Genomic DNA, 20,117 nt, shown 5'->3' on the forward strand with positions numbered 1-20,117 from the left:
GGTCAAAGAAACATTCTCTTCTTTTCTAGATTTTGATGAAAACGATGCCCACGTCTATGTTTAGGCTGTTGACCGGCCAGGAGTCTCCGGTGTACATATAAAAAGCGTTCAGTTGCCTGGCTGATGCGTAGTGAACAGACAATACATCCACCATCCACTACCATACTATCCGCTACCTTTACTGTACAGGTTATTCAATGCAAATCGCTTTGTGTTTTCGATTCTTATGGGACGATTCGATACATTCACCAGCTCCTGCTTAGTAAACGAGACCTACATAGGGGTACGTCGCAAAAACGTTACTAAATATCTACTCAAGCATAATTTATATGATTATCGATTATTGTAAGAGATATTCGTCTAGTTCTAATCAATGAGATTCTCTATAACATAAATATGTTCCCTGAAATCTTGCGAGATATTGTTTCGATGCCGGTCAATGCATTATGTCAATGCATTGCGGTGTTTAATTTATTGTCTGAGCGGTGTAGAACTTGCGGCGAAATTGCCGCGATTACTCAGGCGTTCAATTTATTACGAGTGTAGCAAAACGATAGGGGGAAATATTGATTTTTCAGTGCACAACAAGAGGATGTTACAGAGAATCGCATTATTCGCGCCAAGGAAGATGATATAGGTGATGCAGTTGCACATGATTATAAATAGCACAAAGCTCTTTACCAACAGCTGGAGCAGGGCTGGAATTGTATATTACGTAGTTTAATGACGTAGTAATATTTATAAAAAGGATCTCCCTCTATCTCTCGCGGAGACACTTTAAGCTAAAGTGTTTATTTAATCTTTTTTATCCTTAAGGCCGGCGAATACTTGCGGCGCGACGCCCGAGTATATTAATTTGTACTAAAATTACTATCTTACCGTAGTAAACTTCGGACGCGTAAATCTCGTGATAAATAATGCCATAGTAATTATATAGAAGAGCACAGTAACGTATTCTATATATATGAGAGGGATTTTTTTAAGAAAGTAGATTAATCTGTTTTTTGCAATACGTTAAGCTGACTTCCGGCAAGAGATAAATAAACTGTGTATCTCTCTCGTCGAATACACGGAAATGGTCAGTGGACAAAAATGTTGATTCAACATCATGTATGCCTACATATCGCTTTATCAATGCTATTCTGTCGTATACTCACCTGTATCAAAGATGAAGTCGTAACGTTCATCGCGCGATATTATTTTTCGGAGCGACGTTTGAAAGTCGTTCATATTATGCCTCATAAATGACTGTCACTCGCGAGAAAATAGGTAAATAAAAAAATGTTAAAGTTTATTTACTCCGAATATTGCTATATCCGTAAGTGCACAATTTCCTAATAAATATTTAAAGTTAGTGTACATTTTTGGAAAAAAATATGCACGCCTGTGTGTGTATGTGTGTGCGTTTGTGTGTAAGAGAGAGACTTGGTTTTTGTTTCTCGCGAATGGTAGTCAACTGTAAACTTGCAAAAGTCATCTTGTTCCCAGTATGTTACATTAATCGCGCTCGCTTCTTCGATCACATATTGATAAATGTTGAGAAATGGCTGTGTATTTAAGAGTCTAGATTTTATAGACGTAAGACCGTACTCGACTTAGGCACTTTAGAATAGAGGCCTTTAAATTTTTCAACACTTTACGTCCTCTAGCTCTCTCTTTCTCTCTTGATATTTCGTGAATTCCCCGCTCGTTTAAATAGAGATTCAACATCTTCATCGAATTGTTAACTCTAATTGAATCTTTAATTTAAAATTCATGGTAGTAGAGCTGTTCAAAGTATATTACGCTGACAATTTTTTAAGTACTTATCGATTAGAGGCTTTCATGTCTCTCGAAATTTTCTCACGCCATTCCGAAGCATCTCGCATCTCAATTTGGAAAATAATATTTTCGAGTAATCTCGTCTCGTTTCGCAGATTTCTCACGAAAGATTGATGAAGAACGCTTTAGAAATCTTTCTACCGCTCGATTCCTATCGATCTAATTTTGTAGAATAAAGTTTCTTTTAATTTACTCGTTTTTCGCGTTCGGAAAAGTTCAGTTCGTAAAAATAATCGTAGTAGTTAATCGTAAAATGGCTTATAAATTATAGACTGCACCTTATCCGTATCAGCTTGCAGTAAGTCTTCACTCACCGTGTATAATACTTACATGTAAAATATGTAAATTGTATTCGACTCAATGTGGCTTCACTGCATATAGGCATACAAAATGAAAATCTAGCTTTTCCCGACTTGTAGTAACTCTTCGTCAATGGAAAGTTTCTTCTAAAATATAACAGACTGACTCACTTCTATGTGTGACCCAATAAGATAAAAAAATTACTCATTCTAGAGAAACGTAAATTCTACAGTCGTATTACTAGAAAAAAAAAAGAAGAAAAGTCCTCTTCTATATAAATACTATATGCCATAATAATCTAAGTTTTATCTATTTTTGCTGAAAATTTCTCACCTTCGAGCTATTCTGCTTCAAATATCAAGAAGTGTGCGATGACAAACTTTGAGATTCCTGATGTCTGATAAAATTTCAATGCCAAAGTACATTAAGTAGGCGTAACGACGAGACAGCGGAGTATACGCATAATTTTCGACGAACTGAAAAAAGAATTATTCAGATTTTGTCTGAGAATGTGCGAATCATTTAAGGAACGATGTATCCTAATTTGCAAAAAAATTGAACTTGCGTTGTATTTATCTTCTGACTAATAATTATGATAATTCAGATATATAGGGCATTTAAAGAGCAAGCGTTCATAGGATTAAGTAGGACGTTAACTAAATATCATGTAAAAGATATCTAATAAACATCTTTTGAAGAAAATTATCTTTTCGAGGATAGAAGCAATTAGATTGCTCTCGACATTGTACAAACTGAGAATTGTTTCTATCTACAAAAAGACGAGATTTTCGAGGGATGTTAATTAAACATCTTTCGCCTAATGAATACGCTCTTCGGATCTTGAACTCTTCTTTTTTAAACAGCCCTTGTAAGTCATAAAATTTGTGTTCACATAGTGTCATAATACATATTGTAAAAACAATCATACGTAAACCTGTTTAAAAGTGACGAGAAATGCTAATTTTGTAACAAATAAACTAGAATTTAATTTCGGAAGATCGAACATGTGTTCTGGGCTTTGCTCTCTTTGCTTTGTCGACATAACAGACATGGATTCTCCGTATCTAATTGTAAGTCGATTCTTCGATTACACTGATATCTTCAAAGATCTCTCTGATTTGCCATAGACACGATATTTCCTACGGGACAATTCTCTGTGAGGCACGTGGATGAAGGGCGTGTAAATAAAAAATGTTTTGTTGTCTACGATATTTAGTGATGTAAAAGCGAAAGTGTAACGCGGTGCACGACGCCGCAAATCGATACGGACGGAAAGCCTCGTGAGGATAGTTACGTGAGAAATGTCACGAAATATATGTATAAATATATGGTAATTCCATTACTTCATCGAGGAGGGTGTAGCGAAGCATATTACGATATTGCATATCATGGGGAACCGATATATCATTGTGGAGACCTTCATTCATTACGGGCAGATATCTAAATGAGTATGCAGAAAGTATTATCTTTTGCCGGAATCATCAGAGTCTAGAATAAATCGCGACTATATACGTTAGGGCAATGGATTTTGGCATAGAAATTTTAACCATATATTCGACGAGCAACACAAAGCGGTATGAATATAATATATGGGATCAAACAAGATGTGTTATATATTGGGTGGCTGAAACTTATCTAGTCATTACGCTAAGAATAAGATGAATATATAAATATAAATAAAAATAAAGAAAAGTATATATATACATATATATATACATAATAAGTTAATACTCAACCATCGCAAGCCACCCTGACTGAATGTGTCTAGCCACATTTTAATAATGACATCTGCAACTTGTACTGTCAATCTGGCCTTGCGTGGTCATTACTTATATGTTCGTTAGAGATGAAATGTAATATTATTAAATCGTCATTACACACAGTCTTCGTTCGTTGACTCAAATTGTATGAGAAAAAAAACAATCGACTTTTTTTGTCTTAATAACTGGAAGGTATATATATAAGTTATTAAAGTATGGCTTCTCTCTTGAAGTATTTACGAGCGTAAATTAATAAATATATAGACTCATTTGACTTTATCTGTTGATATTCTATTGATATTCTTCACCTAAATTCTTTTTCTATACATTTTTTTTCTAGATTTTCTACGATTGTTGGTGAATTATATTATATATGAACGAATGCGAGGGGAGGAGATCTAGTAAACTTGTTCCGTTTATAAATTTAAATAAGCGTACACAGTTCGTCGAAATGAGAAAATTTCGTCGTGTAATTATTTCCAAGCGCTGTAAGACATTTTGTGTCACGCTTGTCCTCTTTAACGAGGACATTGGCAAGTAATGTCTGATTTATGGAATATTTCGTCGATGACAATGCATGTCTTGCATCATCGAGCCTTACAAAGTGAAGAATGATGATCGTGCAAAGTCAGTATGAATGGTAGAAAAATTCCAAAATTGCAGTCAGAATCGTTATGAGGCAATTGAGAAAGAACCCAGCCATTCATGATAAATAAAAAAAATAATTATATCTTACACACACACATATATATAGAGCTTGCGCTGTAGCTTCACCAGTCATGAAACATGCTACAAGATATCTCATGACTGTCCTTATCAATGTTTGTGAGTGTATAATAAGTTATAAACTATAAGTGAGCTATTGAATGTGTATATGGTATATGCTAGTCCATACTAAGATACAATAAAATGTAATTTTGAATTCAAATTCATACGTAGTTATGTCTGTCACTTTGAAGCACGGTATATGATGCAACTATGAAAACGATATATAGCTTTTCTATTTTTCTTTTCTCTCTTAAAGGCTTTATTTCTTCAAAATATTCCACGTGACATGTGAAGCAATGAGGTATATACATTATGAAGCTTGTTCATAAAAGCGAGCTAAAATTATCTAAACTATTAATATCGTGGAAAGTAGAAGCACCGACGAGCCACTCCTCTTTCTTTCTAAAATGTCCTAACGAGCTTCTTTACATCCATTTTAGCACCGAGTTAATGTTGATAAGGACATTTTAATACACTTTGTTATAACAGAAATACAAAATGACATATCATTTAAGCCTATAATGCTTATAAAAAAGAAATCAGTTTTATTCGTTCTCCATCCGTTAGTATTTTATTGTTATATTATTAGCTTCCATATTCTATTACTAATTTAGCAACATAGAAGTTTAAAATAAAATTTTATTTTGTAAATTTTAACATGTGTGTTTCACACATTTCGGTAAAGCAATGATTAAACGAACGTAAAAAAAGAGGGAACTAACATATTTCATACATGATTCATTACCGATTATACTTAATGAAATGTACATATAGCGGTATTTAACTTTTTGGATCTTAATTATTAGTTTATGTACGTTAATTATTCCATAGTAGCTCTTGGAAAATCTTTCGTATCGCACTGGCACAACGTGATAATGCATACAATAGAATAATTATTCTAAATATCCCAAACTCTTAATAATAATTTCTTTATTATTGCAGATTATCTACAATTGTTTTAACCTATTCCCGTGTCCTTAGATTACAAAACCTCTCTGTTGTAATTATTTAAAAAAAAAGGATCATTAATGCAATGTCCCCATTTTGTGGATACCTATATACTAACTGGTTGTACTTTTTCTCACATTTGATGCAATAAAACGTACATTAGGTATAAATCATTGACATTTTTTTATTAAGCCGATTATATCAATATTAAGATTAATTTATTGAGCCAATGCGTTGTGATAATTGTGTTAAATATGTCTATCAATATATATACTATATATATTCCTTTGCCACCGTTTTGTTACAAAGATATTGTTTCTACTATTTTTCTATTTATTTACTTACATAATGTGCAACGTATGTAAATTTAACTATTTTTTGCGTATGTTCAATTCTCGTTACGATCGTTAATTTTACTTATCAAATGGAAAATATTTACGGAAAATAATATACGTATATATATATATATATATGTATATGTGTGTAACTATGTATTTTACATTGTCTCCTTCAAGTAAGCAGTCGTCATAAAACAATATTCTTTTTATGTATTTTAATCGAGTCGATTTTCTCTATGTTAAAATTTATTGTATCTCAACGAACAGAATTTGTTCATTGTGAGACACAATAAAAAATGTTTCTATTCTCCTTACTTATATTTACACATTATAAGCAATTAATTGGCAATCATTATTAACATAATGGAAGATTTCTATTCACTTATAGCTCAACTTTTCTTAGCACAAATCAAATGTATTCAAACGTTTCTCCTTATTATACATTGAAAATTAAAGAGCTTTCGCGATAATCTACACCTCGCAACGAAATAATCGTAGATGTCGAAAGACGCTTAAGTTTACATAGATTGAAAATGCTTTCGTATCTCCTTTAATATAATATTTATAAGACATGTGAGATAAATAATAGCTCTATTACAGATCGGCCTTATCGTTCTCTAGTCTACGTATGCAAGGATACTTAAATCTATGGTGTATTAGACAGAGACAACCAGTTAGCATACATAATAAATTTGTTTCAAAGAAAAGAATGTCACATGTCAAAACGTAGATCTCTCAATCTCATCTTTAAATAATACATTAGGAAGAAAAAGGAAAGTACAAGTTGCAAATTGCACTAGCAGCAATATATTGAAAGAATTGTATGTCGCGTACTTTTCCTTAATATAATTTCAAACTTATGTAACATATCTCATCGCGTCTTCTCACAAAGAGAGGCTTCCCCTTGCGCAACGTTAATGTAGGAAGAAGACATTTACGAAGTTTCTCAATGAGCGATTGAATAAATTCAACAGTGCTTTTGCATTTCCCCCACGATATAGAAAATATCCATTCTGTTTTACTCTTACAAAACTTTTATTATTTTTATAGCAAAATTGTGGACACAGGTGTCGGATACGCAGTTGGTGCGGGTAAGGTGATCAAAAGTCTGGGAAAGGTAGGAGTAACGTCGCTTTGCTTTGTCGTGGGCGATCTGACAAGGCTGAGATCAGTTGTCCATAGCGTATCTTCGAGTCCACTCTTTGGCATTACGTATCGCTTCGCTTTCATTGACTTTCCAAAGTTCAGCTACATCATTTGCCAAAGGATCGTCGGGATTCGGCGCGCTCAGGAGCGCTTGTATGGATAGCAGAACTGTTCTGATTTGAAGCGCTGGACTCCACTTGTCCTTGAGGATATCCAGGCAAATCCTGCCCAATCTACAGATAAATCGAGATAAATCATGTTAAAGCGTCACAGCGTACTGAGACAGTAGATTACCTGTCTTTGTCATTTTTATTTAAACCGATCAATTTCTTGAAACATAGATATACATGAGCGATTTTAATTGCAATCTATATCGTTAGATTTATGTCAAAATAATATTTTGCGTGACTTCTTTTCTCGACTTATGCGAAACGCAATAAATGCTTGATAAAAGCGAGACTTGCACGGTTTTGATAATCAAGATAGATATATCACATGTTGTCATCTTTACCTGTCTATATTTGGATGATATATTTTTGTGATAAACCTAACTTTCGGTGCGGACATTGGGTAATCTTCTGGTAGGAACAATTCAAGCTTAAACAATCCACCTTCGAATGGCGAATCTTCAGGTCCCGTTACTATTACGTGAAAATATCTAGCATTTGTATCGTCTGGCACGGCGCTGATACCAGGAACTGGCTCTTGCATTAATCTTTGAGTTTCTTTAATAATCCTCCGTGGTAACGCCGCCATTGCTTATGCAAAGATCTGTGAGGAAAAGAAATTTGCAAGGTTACTAAGGATTATTCTTGCATACAATATAACCAAACCGTTTGGCCGTTTCGGCAAAACAGTCTCGAATTGGAATCCGAAAGTTCATGTAAAATTAACTGCAAAACGACGATCTCTATCATCATTTTTCACTCTCAAAGCTTCACTCAACAAGATTCCTCAATTTAACAATTTTTTTCAAGTACATATTTTTTTACAAAACTCGCGTAAACGAAATGAAACAGCTACCCTGTGTTTTCTTTTCCACTTGTCTTTCCTTTACAAATACATGATAATTTGCGACGCGAATTTGAATTCGACGACTAACGTAGCAACGAATTGTACTTCGTGTCACGCTGGGAACCTTAATGAAACGTTCGTACGCGAATTGTCGTCAATAAACGTAATTTTTTCTTTTGTTACAAAATCGTCTCATATTAAATCACAAAGAACAGACGCGATGACGCGAAAATCATCTCGAGCCACCTCGCCAGCATCTCTCGCATACCAACGGGAGTACTTTACTCTCTCTCTCTTTCTTTCCTTCTCTCTCCCACCCTTTCTACACAAAACACAATGCTGACCGCCGAGCGGTCATCTCGCACCGCGATTTACAAACCGGATATCCTGACATGTGTCGAGGAGGCGGGGGATCGATAATCTCTTTCGCGGCCAACTCGTCAATGGGCTACGGACGAACGACGATCGGCTACGAGTTGACAGCGTTGACAGCTTTGCCACACCGAGCGGAGCACGTACGCGCGCACACACACTCGCCTCCGCGCGCGTACGTGCTCCGCTACGTGTGCGCGCGCGCGTGTGTGTGTGTGTGTGTGTATATGTGTGCGTGCAGAGATCCACGGTACGCGCTGCCAAGTGTCGGGGACGACGTGACCGCGAGAACGTGAATCCTCTCGCGGATGATAAACGGGCGCGCGATAAATCCAGGGGGCAAAATCCGGAGTTCGTGGGCGACAGAAAGAAAGAAAGAAAGAAAGAAAGAGCGTACAGATCCCGGATAGTATAATAAACAAAGGGTGCGAGCGACGTAGCGGCGATCCGGTTGCCCCGGGTTGTCGTTATCGGCGCCCCGACACGGCACACGGTCGCGCACCGTCCGCACGCGGATACGTACGATATTCCCTACGTAAAGAGCTGCGAGCCTCCTCAGTCCTCCGGCAGTTTCTCTTTTTTTCTTCTCTCCCCGCGACCACCTCTCTCTCTCTTTCTCTCGGCGACTCCGGTGTTCCTCCAGAAAACCTCGTTGTTAACGCGCTCGCTCGCGCTCGTTCTCCTGGCTAGTCGTCGTCGTCGCCGTCGCCGTCGCCACCGCCACCGCCGCCGTCGGCCTCACGTCGGCCCCGCAGCCGACTCTCCGGGGAAGGTGGGGGAAAGAGGGGGAGGAGAGTTGGGACCCAACCGGCCGGTGATCCACGGGTCCACGGGGGCTACTCGATCGCGGCCCGCTAATTCAATTTTCACTCGTGCCGTGGACGGTGGTACCGCACACGGTCGATGGTTGGTCGCGGCTGGTCCTTGTTGGTTCGGTTCAGTCAATGGTCCCCTTCACAGCCGCCTCTCGCGATTCATTTTATCACGCTGCTTGATGGCGCTGCTCGCTCTCCAGTCTGAGACTCTCTTCCGTTCCTCCGGTTCTCTCGGTTCGTCCGCGTTTCTCCGGTCTGTCCGTAATCCGTATCTCTCACTCGCGGGGTCGCGGGTATACCTCTCCGTTCACTTTCTCTCTCTCACACACGCGCGCGCGAGTTCAACCCGTTCGTTCGACACGCGATAACACCCCGCTCGCCCGATACCCTTTATTCGTCCGTTGTCTCGGAGTCGGAGAGCGTTGGAGAGCGTCACCGAACGACCGCACTACGAAGTCATGAAGTCACGAGAGAGGCTAGACTGGCTAGAGTGCGACGACGAGAGCGCGCGTTGACGGAACCGACCATGGCAGAACCTGCGGAAGAAATAATGGACGCGTTCAGCAGGGCTGCGTTCGAGAACCACGCTGTCCACGCTCTTCGCACAGTCCCCGGTGCCTACAGTTTTTTCACTAATCAGCCAATCAGATATTTCGCAACGTGGTGAAACAGGACGATCCAATAGGAATTTACCGGCCTACGTTAGTACATTGTCGCTACTTGTCGCGTCGCCAGCATCGGCAGCATCGCACGCTATCTGTGCGTTGATTGCATTATTGCGTAGGTTAGTTTCGTCCGCTGTTCGCGTGGTTTAAAACAAAAGGGGAAAAACAAGGTAAATATTCTTATAACAACTTTCGATCATACGCGCTTTACATTTTAAAATCACATTATTTTTTCTCACATAAATTATCTTATTTATTTCATCATCTAATTTTTTCTGTTTACAGCGTCATAACCTTTTTCGTAACACGTGTAGCAGTTTGATTGAACTCGAGGACTGGTTGAAAGATCCAAGTGATATTTAATTTCGTGAAAAGGATCAACAAAATTATACAAACATTAGATTCGGATAGTTCTAGAGTATCTGCGCTACATAACCCAAAGGCAGGATTGAAGGTGCCTTTGCTCCTAAACGACCTAAACAAAACGAAGCAATCTAGCAAAAGAAACGTGTGTAAGGTTAAATAAGGTGACCTAAAGAACAACAACAAGTAAAAGGTAGAAGAAGATTTGTGTTAAATAACTGAAGCTCCCAGTTGGATACACGGCGATAGGACTGCCTATCCCAAAATTAAAAGATTGAAATAAAATCGATTCACCGTTGACTTGAAGTCGATAAAAAAAAAGAATCATGAGAAATCTAACGGTTCACCAAGTATATCGTAGATGTATCGATTTTATGAGCGACGTAAAAGATCTTCAAGAATCTTTGCATTGCGCTATCAATTCAAGTAACAACGATGTGTACCTGTTATTGCACAATCACCTCTACGTAATACCATTTGAAGGAGATATTATCGATCTAGATATTGGTCCTTCTCTCAAAATTGTTTCAATGGAGTATTGCACCACCCTGCAGGAATTGTACTGTGCTTATGAGTTTGGTGACGTTATTAAAATTGACATAAAAGATCCAACTCGTATTGATCAAAATGCAGTAGGGATTTTTGGTAGTGGCCTACAGTGTATGAAATTCAGTCCGGATCATGAACTCGTTGTTGTTGTAACAGGCAAAGGAAATGTGATCACTATGGTATTAGACTTCCAAATAATATCAGAGGTAATACTTATTTGGTTTCAAATCAAATTTTTTTTTATTATTCAATTTTATTCTTGTCATGCATTTGATGAGCAAGACTAGAGACTCTCCAGGGAGAGACTGGTCAATTCGCTGCCCCATTTACAATTTTATTTTATATATTAAACTAGATATATATATTTTTACAGGTAAATTTATATTCAGAAAAGTTTGGGCAGTGTGAATTTTTTAATGCTGGTTGGGGCAAAAAAGAAACTCAGTTTCATGGTTCAATGGGTAAAGCAGCGGCTCGAGCTGAACCGGAAGAACTAATCCCGAATGAGCACGACGATGGTGGTACTCGAATTCGTTGGCGCGAAGACGGCACGTTTTTCACTGTTAGTTTTCTGCATAAGAAAACGAAAATTCGAAGATTTAAAGTATTCAACAGAGAGGGTATTTTATGCTATACCAATGAACCGATCAACGGATTGGAGGAATGTCTAGCTTGGAGTCCATTGGGAAATCTGCTTGCCGTAACTCAGACAGCATACGATAAATATGTTATTGCATTTTTTGAAAAAAACGGCCTTAAGTACTCGGAATTTTTGTTGCCCTTTAAATTTGGAGAAGTAAAGGTATGTCAAATATTTGAAATGGACGGTCTTTGAAGAGAGAGATTGCCTTGTAAAGTTACAAATTTTATTAAATAGATGTCTTACAGGTAAAAGATCTGCTTTGGTCACCAGATATTTTGGCTGTTGTTTGTCACGAGTCAAAAACAAACGCTAAGCTGATACAACTGTGGACTGAAAATAATTGTCATTGGTATCTTAAACAAACTCTTGTCTTTAATGAAGCGAATCCGTTGCTATATGTAACATGGAGTAATGTAACTAATAAAAAGGAATTGATTTATCTAACCAAAAAAGAAATTACTTTCTGCTCGTTTAATTGGTGCCTGGATCATAGCAGAGGCAAAACTGTGGATGATAGAGCTGTATCTGGTGTTATTGATGGAAATAAAATATTAGTCACTGCTTTCAAAGATGGAGTTGTCCCACCGCCAATGGCGCATCAATCTTTAGAAACTCATGAGTCACAAAATGCAATTATTTTTGGTCCGAATATTAATAAGTCAGCCTTGGTAAACAGCAACGACTTTTTTACTATTTCATGCAATAATAAATTGACGGTTTTTAAGCAGAAAAAGGTAATTTATCTTAACAAAATAATGATGCAAAAATATGATATGATGATACATAATCTATATTTCTTGTTGCTTTATGTAATTTATTTAATATTGTAGAAATTTTCCACGCTGACGTATGTAGCTGCAAACGTATGTAGTATTTCTTGTGACGTACTATACGTTATCAAAGATAAAGCATTAAAAATTGATGACCGCGATTGCTTCATGCAACATTTTCTATGGTTTACAGAGAACATCATGTTGTTCTCTATAGTTACAAAAAACCACAATCTCTTGTGTGTTTTATCTCTAAATGGCATGCATTCTAATGATTGTCTGAAAATACGGTATGTGGTATCCCAGAATCATTAGATGTGTAAAATAATATCTATCTAAATTTGAATTTTTTTTACAGGGAAATTCATGTTATGGATTATCCAATAGAACATATAATTTCTTCTCCCGATGCAAATACAGCTTACATAAAAGTAAGAGATCGAATATTTAAATACACAAGAAACGGAAAACTTGAACAGACAGATATAACGTTAAGCGAACAGTGCGAGCAAATAGAAGTTATACAAATTGATTCGAAAGATATTATCCTTGCTCTGTCTCTGGAAAATAGTTTCTTGGTCGACGGAAAAGAAATTGCTAAGAATATTACAAGTTTTTACGTACATTCAGATTTTTTGCTTCTTACGACACTGCAATGCACATTGATTTGTGTCTTGTTGAACGAAGTTAATATAAGGCAGCTAAGTGAACGTGATTTAACTATCCAGCCCGGGGATTTAAATATAAACGAGATTTCATTTGCTGGTAAATACATACTTTTTATAATCTCTTTTATTTTGTATATAGCATATTTTTCTGACTTTAAATATATCGTTACAGGTATCTACATCAGACGACTCGAAAAAGGTTCTTGTATAATAACGACGATACCGTACGAATCGAAAGTAATTTTACAGCTGCCTAGAGGAAATTTAGAATGTATACAGCCAAGGGCATTATCGGTGCATATACTAAAATGTTATCTGAATAACTGTGATTATTTGACGGCACTTGCCATAATGACTAAACAACGTATAAACTTGAATTTATTATACGACCACGATCCACAATTATTTCTGGATAACGTGAAAAAGTTCGTAGAAGATCTTGTACAGCACAAGAAGTTAAATTGGTTGAGCCTGTTTTTGTCAGAATTACAAAACGTCGATGTCACCCGTACGATGTACACGTTTTGTTATGCGGATCGCAACCCTGTCAAATCTGACGCTAGAAGTAACGAAACTACAATTAATAAGGTAGACGAGATCTGTAAATTATTAAGAGATGCCATGGAGAAACATCAAGATGCGGATAATTTAATACAACCATTATTGATAAGCTTGGTGAAAAATCAACAAAGACAAGGATTGGAAAATGCACTTAGTAAAATAAAGCAAGTGAAAATGTTGGAGGATTCACAGAGATCAGAGTTACGTGATTCTACCGTGTCCGCTCATGGAGCGTTAAAATGTTTACTGCATTTCGTCACTATCGATACGTTATATGATGTTGCATTAGGCATGTATGATTTAGAACTCGCAAAGTTTATAGCGTCTGAATCATCGAAAGAAGATCCCAAAGAATATATTCCATTCTTGAACAATTTGAAAAAATTAGACCCAAATTACATGAAGTATTCTATTAATGTGCATCTTAAACGTTACGAATTCGCGTTAGAGAATTTGTCTAAAGATCCAACCAAGTTTGAGGAATGCTTAAATTTAATACGTAATCATAAATTATACAAGGCGGCAATAAAATTGTTTGAGAAGAATACTACAGAGTATAAAAAGGTGGCTGAAGTTTATGGAGAATTTTTGTCAAGTGAAGGGAAATATGTGGAAGCTGGTATGATGTTTTATAGAAGTGGCGATCTTGACAAAGCTGTAGAAACATTTAGTATGTCAAGTGATAATTGGGAGGATGTAATCGCAATATCAAAAGAGATGAAACTAAGGTAAAGATATACAATTTTTTTTTGTACATGCATGAAAGAATATTATCCTATCATCATTAGAATTACATATGCTGTTCTACACATAAGAATTAATTTTTTCAGCCCAGCAAATTCACACAAACTTTATAACACACTGGTTGAACGTTTGAAAGCAGAGCGGAAATATAAACATGCAGCTATAATATTAAAAGAATATTTAAATGATGCTGAAGAAGCAGTTGCGCTATTATGTGAGGGAAGATCTTGGAAATATGCAATACGAATAATATCTGATGTTCGACGTTTAGATCTGAATGGTTAGAAAATGGTTAATAATCAAGTGAATCAATATCTAGTATAATTATTATAGTATATGTATTATATATAGAATTTATATATAATATATAATGTGTATTTATATATAATAGTTAAAAGTAATAATTTTTGTTGAAATTGGAATTTTTAAATTTAATATATTAAATTTTCTGTTATATTTTTATAGAAACACATATTAAACCTGGAGTGAAGGAACACGCAGAACATGTAATTTCACAATTAAGTAAAATGAAGGAAGATTTTCTGAAGTACAAGTCACGTCTTGCTATAGTGAGAACAGAAATTAAAGCAAAACAAACACAAATACAATTGTATCATGAAAAAACTTATGGCGATGAACCGGAATCTAATAAAGAAATTCCAGATTGCATTAGTGACGCAATCAGTATCGCAGAATCTGTTTCAAGTCAAATATCGCGAATATCTATGTCTTCGAGGTGCTTACATATATATTTTTTAAATTTGTCTGATAGCATTATATATAAGGTTTGTTGTTTATAGCTGTACTCACGTATACTCGTTGTGCTGAGAATAGAATAGATATATGTTTGAAGTTTGCCGAAAGTGAGAAAGAAAGTATTAGTGCAGTCTAATGCAGCGATAAAGAACAAGCCTATAAATTGTACACTTTGTATTCATGTATAATCTTATATCTATATATAAAGTAAAAATATGAAAATATCTTTTTAGCAAGAGCTATCGGTCAAGTAAGAACCGTAGAAAACAAGAGAGAAAACTTTTCAGTTTAAAGGAAGGCAGCCGATTTGAAGATTTAAGCTTAATACATGCCCTTTACCAAATTGTTAGCAATGCGTACAAGGATAGAGGTTGGTCCATAGAAGCAATATAAATTCACAATAGATGTATAAATGCTCTCGAATATAAATTCAAATTATTACAACATTATCGAAGACGTCATGGAATATATGTTATAACTTTTTCATTATAATATATATTAAATATTTTATTAATTTTTAATATATATTTTAAATGTAATAAAAAAATAATTTTTACTTACAGACGATTGGTATCAGCTGGTACAGGTACTAATACGATTCGAATTTGATGAAAGCGCAGAAAAGATCATAGTTGAAACAAGGGAGTTCTTTCAATTAGTGGAAAGTAGTAAATCTGAAATTTGGGACAGATCAGCTCCTACAAGTTCAGCTGACATAGTAAGTAATCAGTATCAACAATATTTCAGCAATTTCTGAATTGCGCTTTACATTTCTTAAATTTATTTACAGGAAAAAAGTGAAAATTATACACAAGCACAATTTCAAGAAATGATAGCACCTATTAAATTAATAGGTAAGTGCTCACAAAATGCGGTAGAGTGATATTTTTTCACTTATCGGCTTTTAATTATTTTTTGCTTTTTAATTTTTCAGAACGCTACATAATGTATCCACCTGAGGTTGATGCAACATCACGCGTGCTGACTATTTTCTAACTTTTTTTACATGTGAATTAAGTATTTGAAAAATAAGTGAAAAATCGATTTTTTTAAACATTGCATATTTTTAAAATACCAGTCATGAATATAAGAAAGTTTTGTTACATAATAAATATAAGATATTAATGTAAAAATAATTAAATATAAAGGCTTCTTTTTAGCTGAATTTCTTGCACAGTTTAGCTTTCCTCTTTTTTTTTCATATTGGGGAGAAAACCAGAAGGTGAATTGTACAAAAAGTTCATCTAAAAAGAACAAGCCGTAAGATATTGATGTAAAAATTATAGCAATAAAGATGAGTTATAGTAATTTAGTTATTTATTTACAAAGATATGTGTATATAGAGTTAGTAATTTAATCTATATCATTGTGATATTATAATTAAATTTGCAACTAATTAGGCCTAAATATAATAGCCACTTGTATTTGATCTTACAATAGAGTCATACATATATTAAACATCTAAATTTGGAAATGTTAGAATTTGGATCGCTTAACAATATAAAATTTTATTTTGTTTCAGGCGTGCGCAAATACTTATATACTAATTATCTTATATACTTATTATAGGATATAGTAATATAAAATGTAAAATCAAAGAACATTTCTTTATCACCATATTGATAAAAATTTCCTAAGCGATATATGATATTTCCAAAAATTATTACTTCTCACTTTTATACACACAACTTTTATCCAATTTATATTTCAAAATAGCAATCAAAAGACTTAACGATTAGACTCCCATACTAATTAAGATAGACTACATCGGAGAAAATATAAGATATATAAAAGCATAAGAAAAAAATGAAATATGTATTCGAATACTCACATATTTTCATATGATGGCATCAAAAGTATTTGTGTAGGACTTATATCAAAATTAAAATATTATTATAATCAACTAGGAATAAAAACTAAAAGCTTTATTTAATATTTCATTATAAAAAAGATGCATTTTACGGTTTTCAGCTATATACCTCACTACGGCAGTCCAAAATAAAGTCCATCAGTATTACCCGACTAAATTTTCATGCTTACAATAACAAACGTTTTGTATATAAAGCTCTAAATACATGTCCTTTGTTTTTTTTTTACGTGACTAAATGAGAATAGACTTTTCAATAAGAAATTTGTGCATTAAATGTCTAGCGCGCACAACATTAATTAGTTTGCGATAAAGCTTTACTTTATCCTTCGTTTATCTTTATTTCTTGTAAGACCCAATGTGTCATGGATCATAATCCACGATCATATTCATCGATATGACATTTAATACATCAGACAAACACCTTATTGAAAATATCTCCAAATTATGAGGAGTTCAGAAATAAATTCTATTCCGTTCTATTACAAATTTAAGACTCATTGCTTCTTGCTGCAATGGAAAGCATAATTGGCGATTTAAGCTCTGGTCGAATACTAATTTTCATGTGTTTCACATGGACGTACTTCTTTCTCACAGCTTGATATTTACTGTCCTCTGCGTTAACTATTATGGCAGCTATATCTTGTACTGCAGGTAATACATCGTCCTTGGAGTAAGTGCTGTAGTGTGTTAAAGTATCTGTCCAGATAACCTTGCCTTCGTCTTCTTCATCATTACCGATAACTCTGCAATCATTTATCCATTAATCGAAAATATTATGGAAGGAAGGTATAACGTAAGGTGATTCAATAACTTACAAAAATGCTAGATATATTGCTGCTGCAGCGATAAGACTAGGTGAATAATGACACATTTCATAGTGAACCAAGCTTTGCTCGAGGAAATACTTGGCCATCGTGTGATGTATAGGGAGCGCCTTGAAATAAATTATTTCAACATTACTTGACAAGTTACAGCGCCAGTTATAAATAACGTAACTAAAGCAACGAAATAAAAATTGAAATTCCGAGCGTTACGAATACGCACTTTTCCAGCTTTGCTGTATCTCCGAAGAAAATGCAGCGGTAACGGTCGCCCGAACGAATAGTCCAAGATTTTCACGATGAGCATTTCCATGTTCAATATATCTGCCTTTGAGTACGCCTTGTCCGTGATATATACAAAATCACTTATATCCGGCGAATACATTTCTTCATATTTGCTAGCGATAAACATAGCTGTTACACCTACCAGCTGCAATTTCTTCCTATCTATGCTTCGGTAGAGCTGCAACAACAAAATATATACGCACATAAACAAAAATATATGCAAATCATTTATAGCGTAAAAATTAAAAGACGTTCGCCTCCGATGCGGCACGTTACATCAATTGCGTCTTACTTGTAAGAAGCGATCGATAACTGCGACGGTAAGGTACAACGTCTCTTGCATCAATCGAAACTGTTGATGTACTTCTACCAACCAATCTACCAGCACACATCTCATTTTAGGGGTGACTTCCTGGCCCGCTAGAAATCCCTTCTTAATGGGAAACTTCTTCTCCAACGTCCTTAAATAGTCGTGTATGTCGTTGGTGTAGAGAGAAACTAGAATGGGATTATTCTCGTCCTGTTCATCAATGTCTTCAAACTTTAGAAGATCCGTTGAAAATGAGTCTCTCTCCTCTCTCTTCTGACTAACAGCAGCAGACGTAGGGTGTACATCGACCGCGTTGGGCGCATTATTTACACTGGTAGATGACGTTTTCACAACCGGTTTTACAATTTGCACTAGTGGCTTCTCGGGTACATTTGCTACTGGCTTTGCCGCTTGTTGCTTCGGTCCTACAACTTTCTTCTTTTGCAATAGACTAATCCTATCGACGGGCTCAACGCCCCTCAACGTGTTAACTCTGTTACTTATTTCACATAGCACCGCCCTTTTCCCTTTCGATGGCACGACAACCATCGAAGGCTTCGTATTTCTAATATTCTCCTTTGCATTTGCATGGTTCACCTGAAACACACATATGCATATATGAAAGAAATTTTGAAGATAAAATTAAAAAAAATATGATATTCGACGTTCTCGTAATACAGAAAAAAGATATATACTTTTCTGGCGTTAACATATTTTTTTCAACAAACATGGACAAAATATCAATAAGAATGGAGCAGCAGGTATGTGTGTCGTACGTACGGAGGAAGTCATCGTTACAGAAGAATGGCACAAACTCAGCCTACTTTAAACTCTTTCCGTTTGTATAACGTTTATAAATAAACTGAAGATACTAATGTACGACCCTCTCGGTGTTTAAACATAACGTTCCTCGTTCTCGTCGACGTCGCATAAATATCGCTCTCGACGAGGGAGAAACCTCCTACGAATCATCCCTTCAGATTCATTCCCATAAAAATGAAACGCTCGCGAAGATTGTCGCGCTCCACGAGGCTCGAAAGGGCAACCGGATAAACGCGGATAGACGCTATAACGCGAAAACGTGGCCGGAAAGGCATTTAAGCGCCTTTAAGCACAGAGGCATTTAAAGATGTCAGGCATCGGGACCACTGCTGGGCCGTTGGCCGACCCACCGCCGATTTACCGCGGATTTACCGCTCGCGAAATCGAGTTGTCGTGCTCACCGTGACCGCGTTCCGATTTCTCGTCGCCATTGTCAGTCGCAATCGCGCAAAGGGGCCCCTTGTTTCCGTTGCAGGCACGAATCTTCGTCTCTTCCCTCGAGAAGTGAGCCGCTTGGATCGAGCCCCGGGTTCAACACTCGTAACGACTTCTCTCGTCTCGTCGATTTGAATTTGTTTGACTCCTCTGACGGATCGCCGGCCCGCGCCTGCGCGTTCGCGGCCGCAGATTGTGGTCGTCAGACGGCGCCGCGTCCATTGGCTCCACATTATTAGTCCATTGGCCGAGCGGCCGCGCCTGGCAGCCGAACTTCGTTCCGTTCGGGAGACGCCTCGGGGCTACGATTTGAGGAAGAAAAAATGACGTTTTTTTGAAACAAAAACGACCAAAAGGTCCAGAGACAATAAACGAGAAAGGACGCGGTGCGCACTCGAGCTGGCCGCTCTGCCAATAGATTAAACGCGCAAAAAAAAGCGAAGAGAAACGTGAAAACTGCCTTGCATATATAGTATAGAGGAGAAATTCTTAGATGTTATTTTGTGATCTTACCTCGCTTTTATCCTTGTTTTTCGCATCGATTCTATATATCTTCAGATATCTCCAAATGTT

General features: G+C 36.3%; 4 protein-coding genes across 17 annotated transcripts in view; 2 read left to right on the plus strand and 2 right to left on the minus strand.

Moving 5' to 3' along the window:
• LOC139808726 (uncharacterized) overlaps positions 1-4,809 on the plus strand; it is a 39,512-nt gene extending 34,703 nt beyond the window's left edge. For all 10 annotated transcript variants that reach the window (XM_071771028.1, XM_071771026.1, XM_071771032.1 and 7 more), the window contains one exon: positions 30-4,809. In XM_071771028.1, coding sequence (XP_071627129.1) covers positions 30-101 — 72 coding nt within the window. In that variant the 3' untranslated portion in view covers positions 102-4,809. The remainder of the gene's footprint in view (positions 1-29) is intronic.
• A 753-nt stretch (positions 4,810-5,562) lies between these two features.
• LOC139808738 (ubiquitin-conjugating enzyme E2 N) lies at positions 5,563-9,682 on the minus strand. 3 transcript variants are annotated; one of them, XM_071771061.1, is made up of 3 exons: positions 8,991-9,682; positions 7,593-7,852; positions 5,563-7,314 (listed from the first exon to the last, which is right to left on the minus strand). In XM_071771061.1, exons 2-3 carry the CDS (start codon positions 7,835-7,837, stop codon positions 7,104-7,106), a joined length of 456 nt encoding a protein of 151 aa, XP_071627162.1. In that variant the 5' UTR covers positions 7,838-7,852; positions 8,991-9,682; the 3' UTR covers positions 5,563-7,103. The 3 variants fall into 3 exon arrangements, with proteins under 3 accessions (XP_071627162.1, XP_071627163.1, XP_071627164.1); XM_071771062.1 differs by lacking the exon at positions 8,991-9,682 and adding an exon at positions 8,475-8,631; XM_071771063.1 differs by lacking the exon at positions 8,991-9,682 and adding an exon at positions 8,105-8,412.
• Positions 9,683-9,820: 138 nt separating this feature from the next.
• Positions 9,821-16,309, plus strand: Elp1 (elongator complex protein 1). 2 transcript variants are annotated; one of them, XM_071771040.1, is made up of 13 exons: positions 9,821-10,117; positions 10,233-11,065; positions 11,233-11,661; positions 11,748-12,236; positions 12,333-12,562; positions 12,631-13,037; positions 13,113-14,229; positions 14,332-14,525; positions 14,711-14,981; positions 15,235-15,371; positions 15,565-15,719; positions 15,792-15,855; positions 15,936-16,309. In XM_071771040.1, the coding sequence occupies exons 2-13, from the start codon at positions 10,637-10,639 to the stop codon at positions 15,995-15,997; spliced, it is 3,984 nt and encodes a 1,327-aa protein (XP_071627141.1). In that variant the 5' UTR covers positions 9,821-10,117; positions 10,233-10,636; the 3' UTR covers positions 15,998-16,309. The 2 variants fall into 2 exon arrangements, with proteins under 2 accessions (XP_071627141.1, XP_071627143.1); XM_071771042.1 differs by lacking the exons at positions 15,235-15,371; positions 15,565-15,719; positions 15,792-15,855; positions 15,936-16,309 and having other exon boundaries at positions 14,332-14,536; positions 14,711-14,848.
• A 596-nt stretch (positions 16,310-16,905) lies between these two features.
• Positions 16,906-20,026, minus strand: LOC139808730 (G2/mitotic-specific cyclin-B). 2 transcript variants are annotated; one of them, XM_071771048.1, is made up of 5 exons: positions 19,511-20,026; positions 18,270-18,884; positions 17,916-18,155; positions 17,687-17,805; positions 16,906-17,614 (listed from the first exon to the last, which is right to left on the minus strand). In XM_071771048.1, the coding sequence occupies exons 1-5, from the start codon at positions 19,775-19,777 to the stop codon at positions 17,359-17,361; spliced, it is 1,497 nt and encodes a 498-aa protein (XP_071627149.1). In that variant the 5' UTR covers positions 19,778-20,026; the 3' UTR covers positions 16,906-17,358. The 2 variants fall into 2 exon arrangements, with proteins under 2 accessions (XP_071627149.1, XP_071627150.1); XM_071771049.1 differs by lacking the exon at positions 19,511-20,026 and adding an exon at positions 19,068-19,497.
• Between the last annotated feature and the right edge of the window lie 91 nt (positions 20,027-20,117).

This window comes from Temnothorax longispinosus, chromosome 2 (genome assembly GCF_030848805.1).
Source record: "Temnothorax longispinosus isolate EJ_2023e chromosome 2, Tlon_JGU_v1, whole genome shotgun sequence".
Classification (NCBI taxonomy): domain Eukaryota; kingdom Metazoa; phylum Arthropoda; class Insecta; order Hymenoptera; family Formicidae; genus Temnothorax; species Temnothorax longispinosus.

Excerpts from the sequence above, each read along its gene's own strand:
- LOC139808738 (XM_071771061.1), bottom strand. The coding sequence starts at position 7,837 with ATGGCGGCGTTACCACGGAGGATTATTAAAGAAACTCAAAGATTAATG. Across the intron at positions 7,315-7,592 it reads TATCATCCAAATATAGACAG|ATTGGGCAGGATTTGCCTGG; the intron begins GTAAAGATGACA and ends ATTTATCTGTAG.
- Elp1 (XM_071771040.1), top strand. The coding sequence starts at position 10,637 with ATGAGAAATCTAACGGTTCACCAAGTATATCGTAGATGTATCGATTTT. Across the intron at positions 15,372-15,564 it reads CAATGCGTACAAGGATAGAG|ACGATTGGTATCAGCTGGTA; the intron begins GTTGGTCCATAG and ends TTTTACTTACAG. Across the intron at positions 15,720-15,791 it reads CTACAAGTTCAGCTGACATA|GAAAAAAGTGAAAATTATAC; the intron begins GTAAGTAATCAG and ends ATTTATTTACAG.
- LOC139808730 (XM_071771048.1), bottom strand. The coding sequence starts at position 19,777 with ATGTGGAGCCAATGGACGCGGCGCCGTCTGACGACCACAATCTGCGGC. Across the intron at positions 18,156-18,269 it reads TTATCGATCGCTTCTTACAA|CTCTACCGAAGCATAGATAG; the intron begins GTAAGACGCAAT and ends TTGTTGTTGCAG. Across the intron at positions 17,615-17,686 it reads GCAATATATCTAGCATTTTT|AGTTATCGGTAATGATGAAG; the intron begins GTAAGTTATTGA and ends AAATGATTGCAG.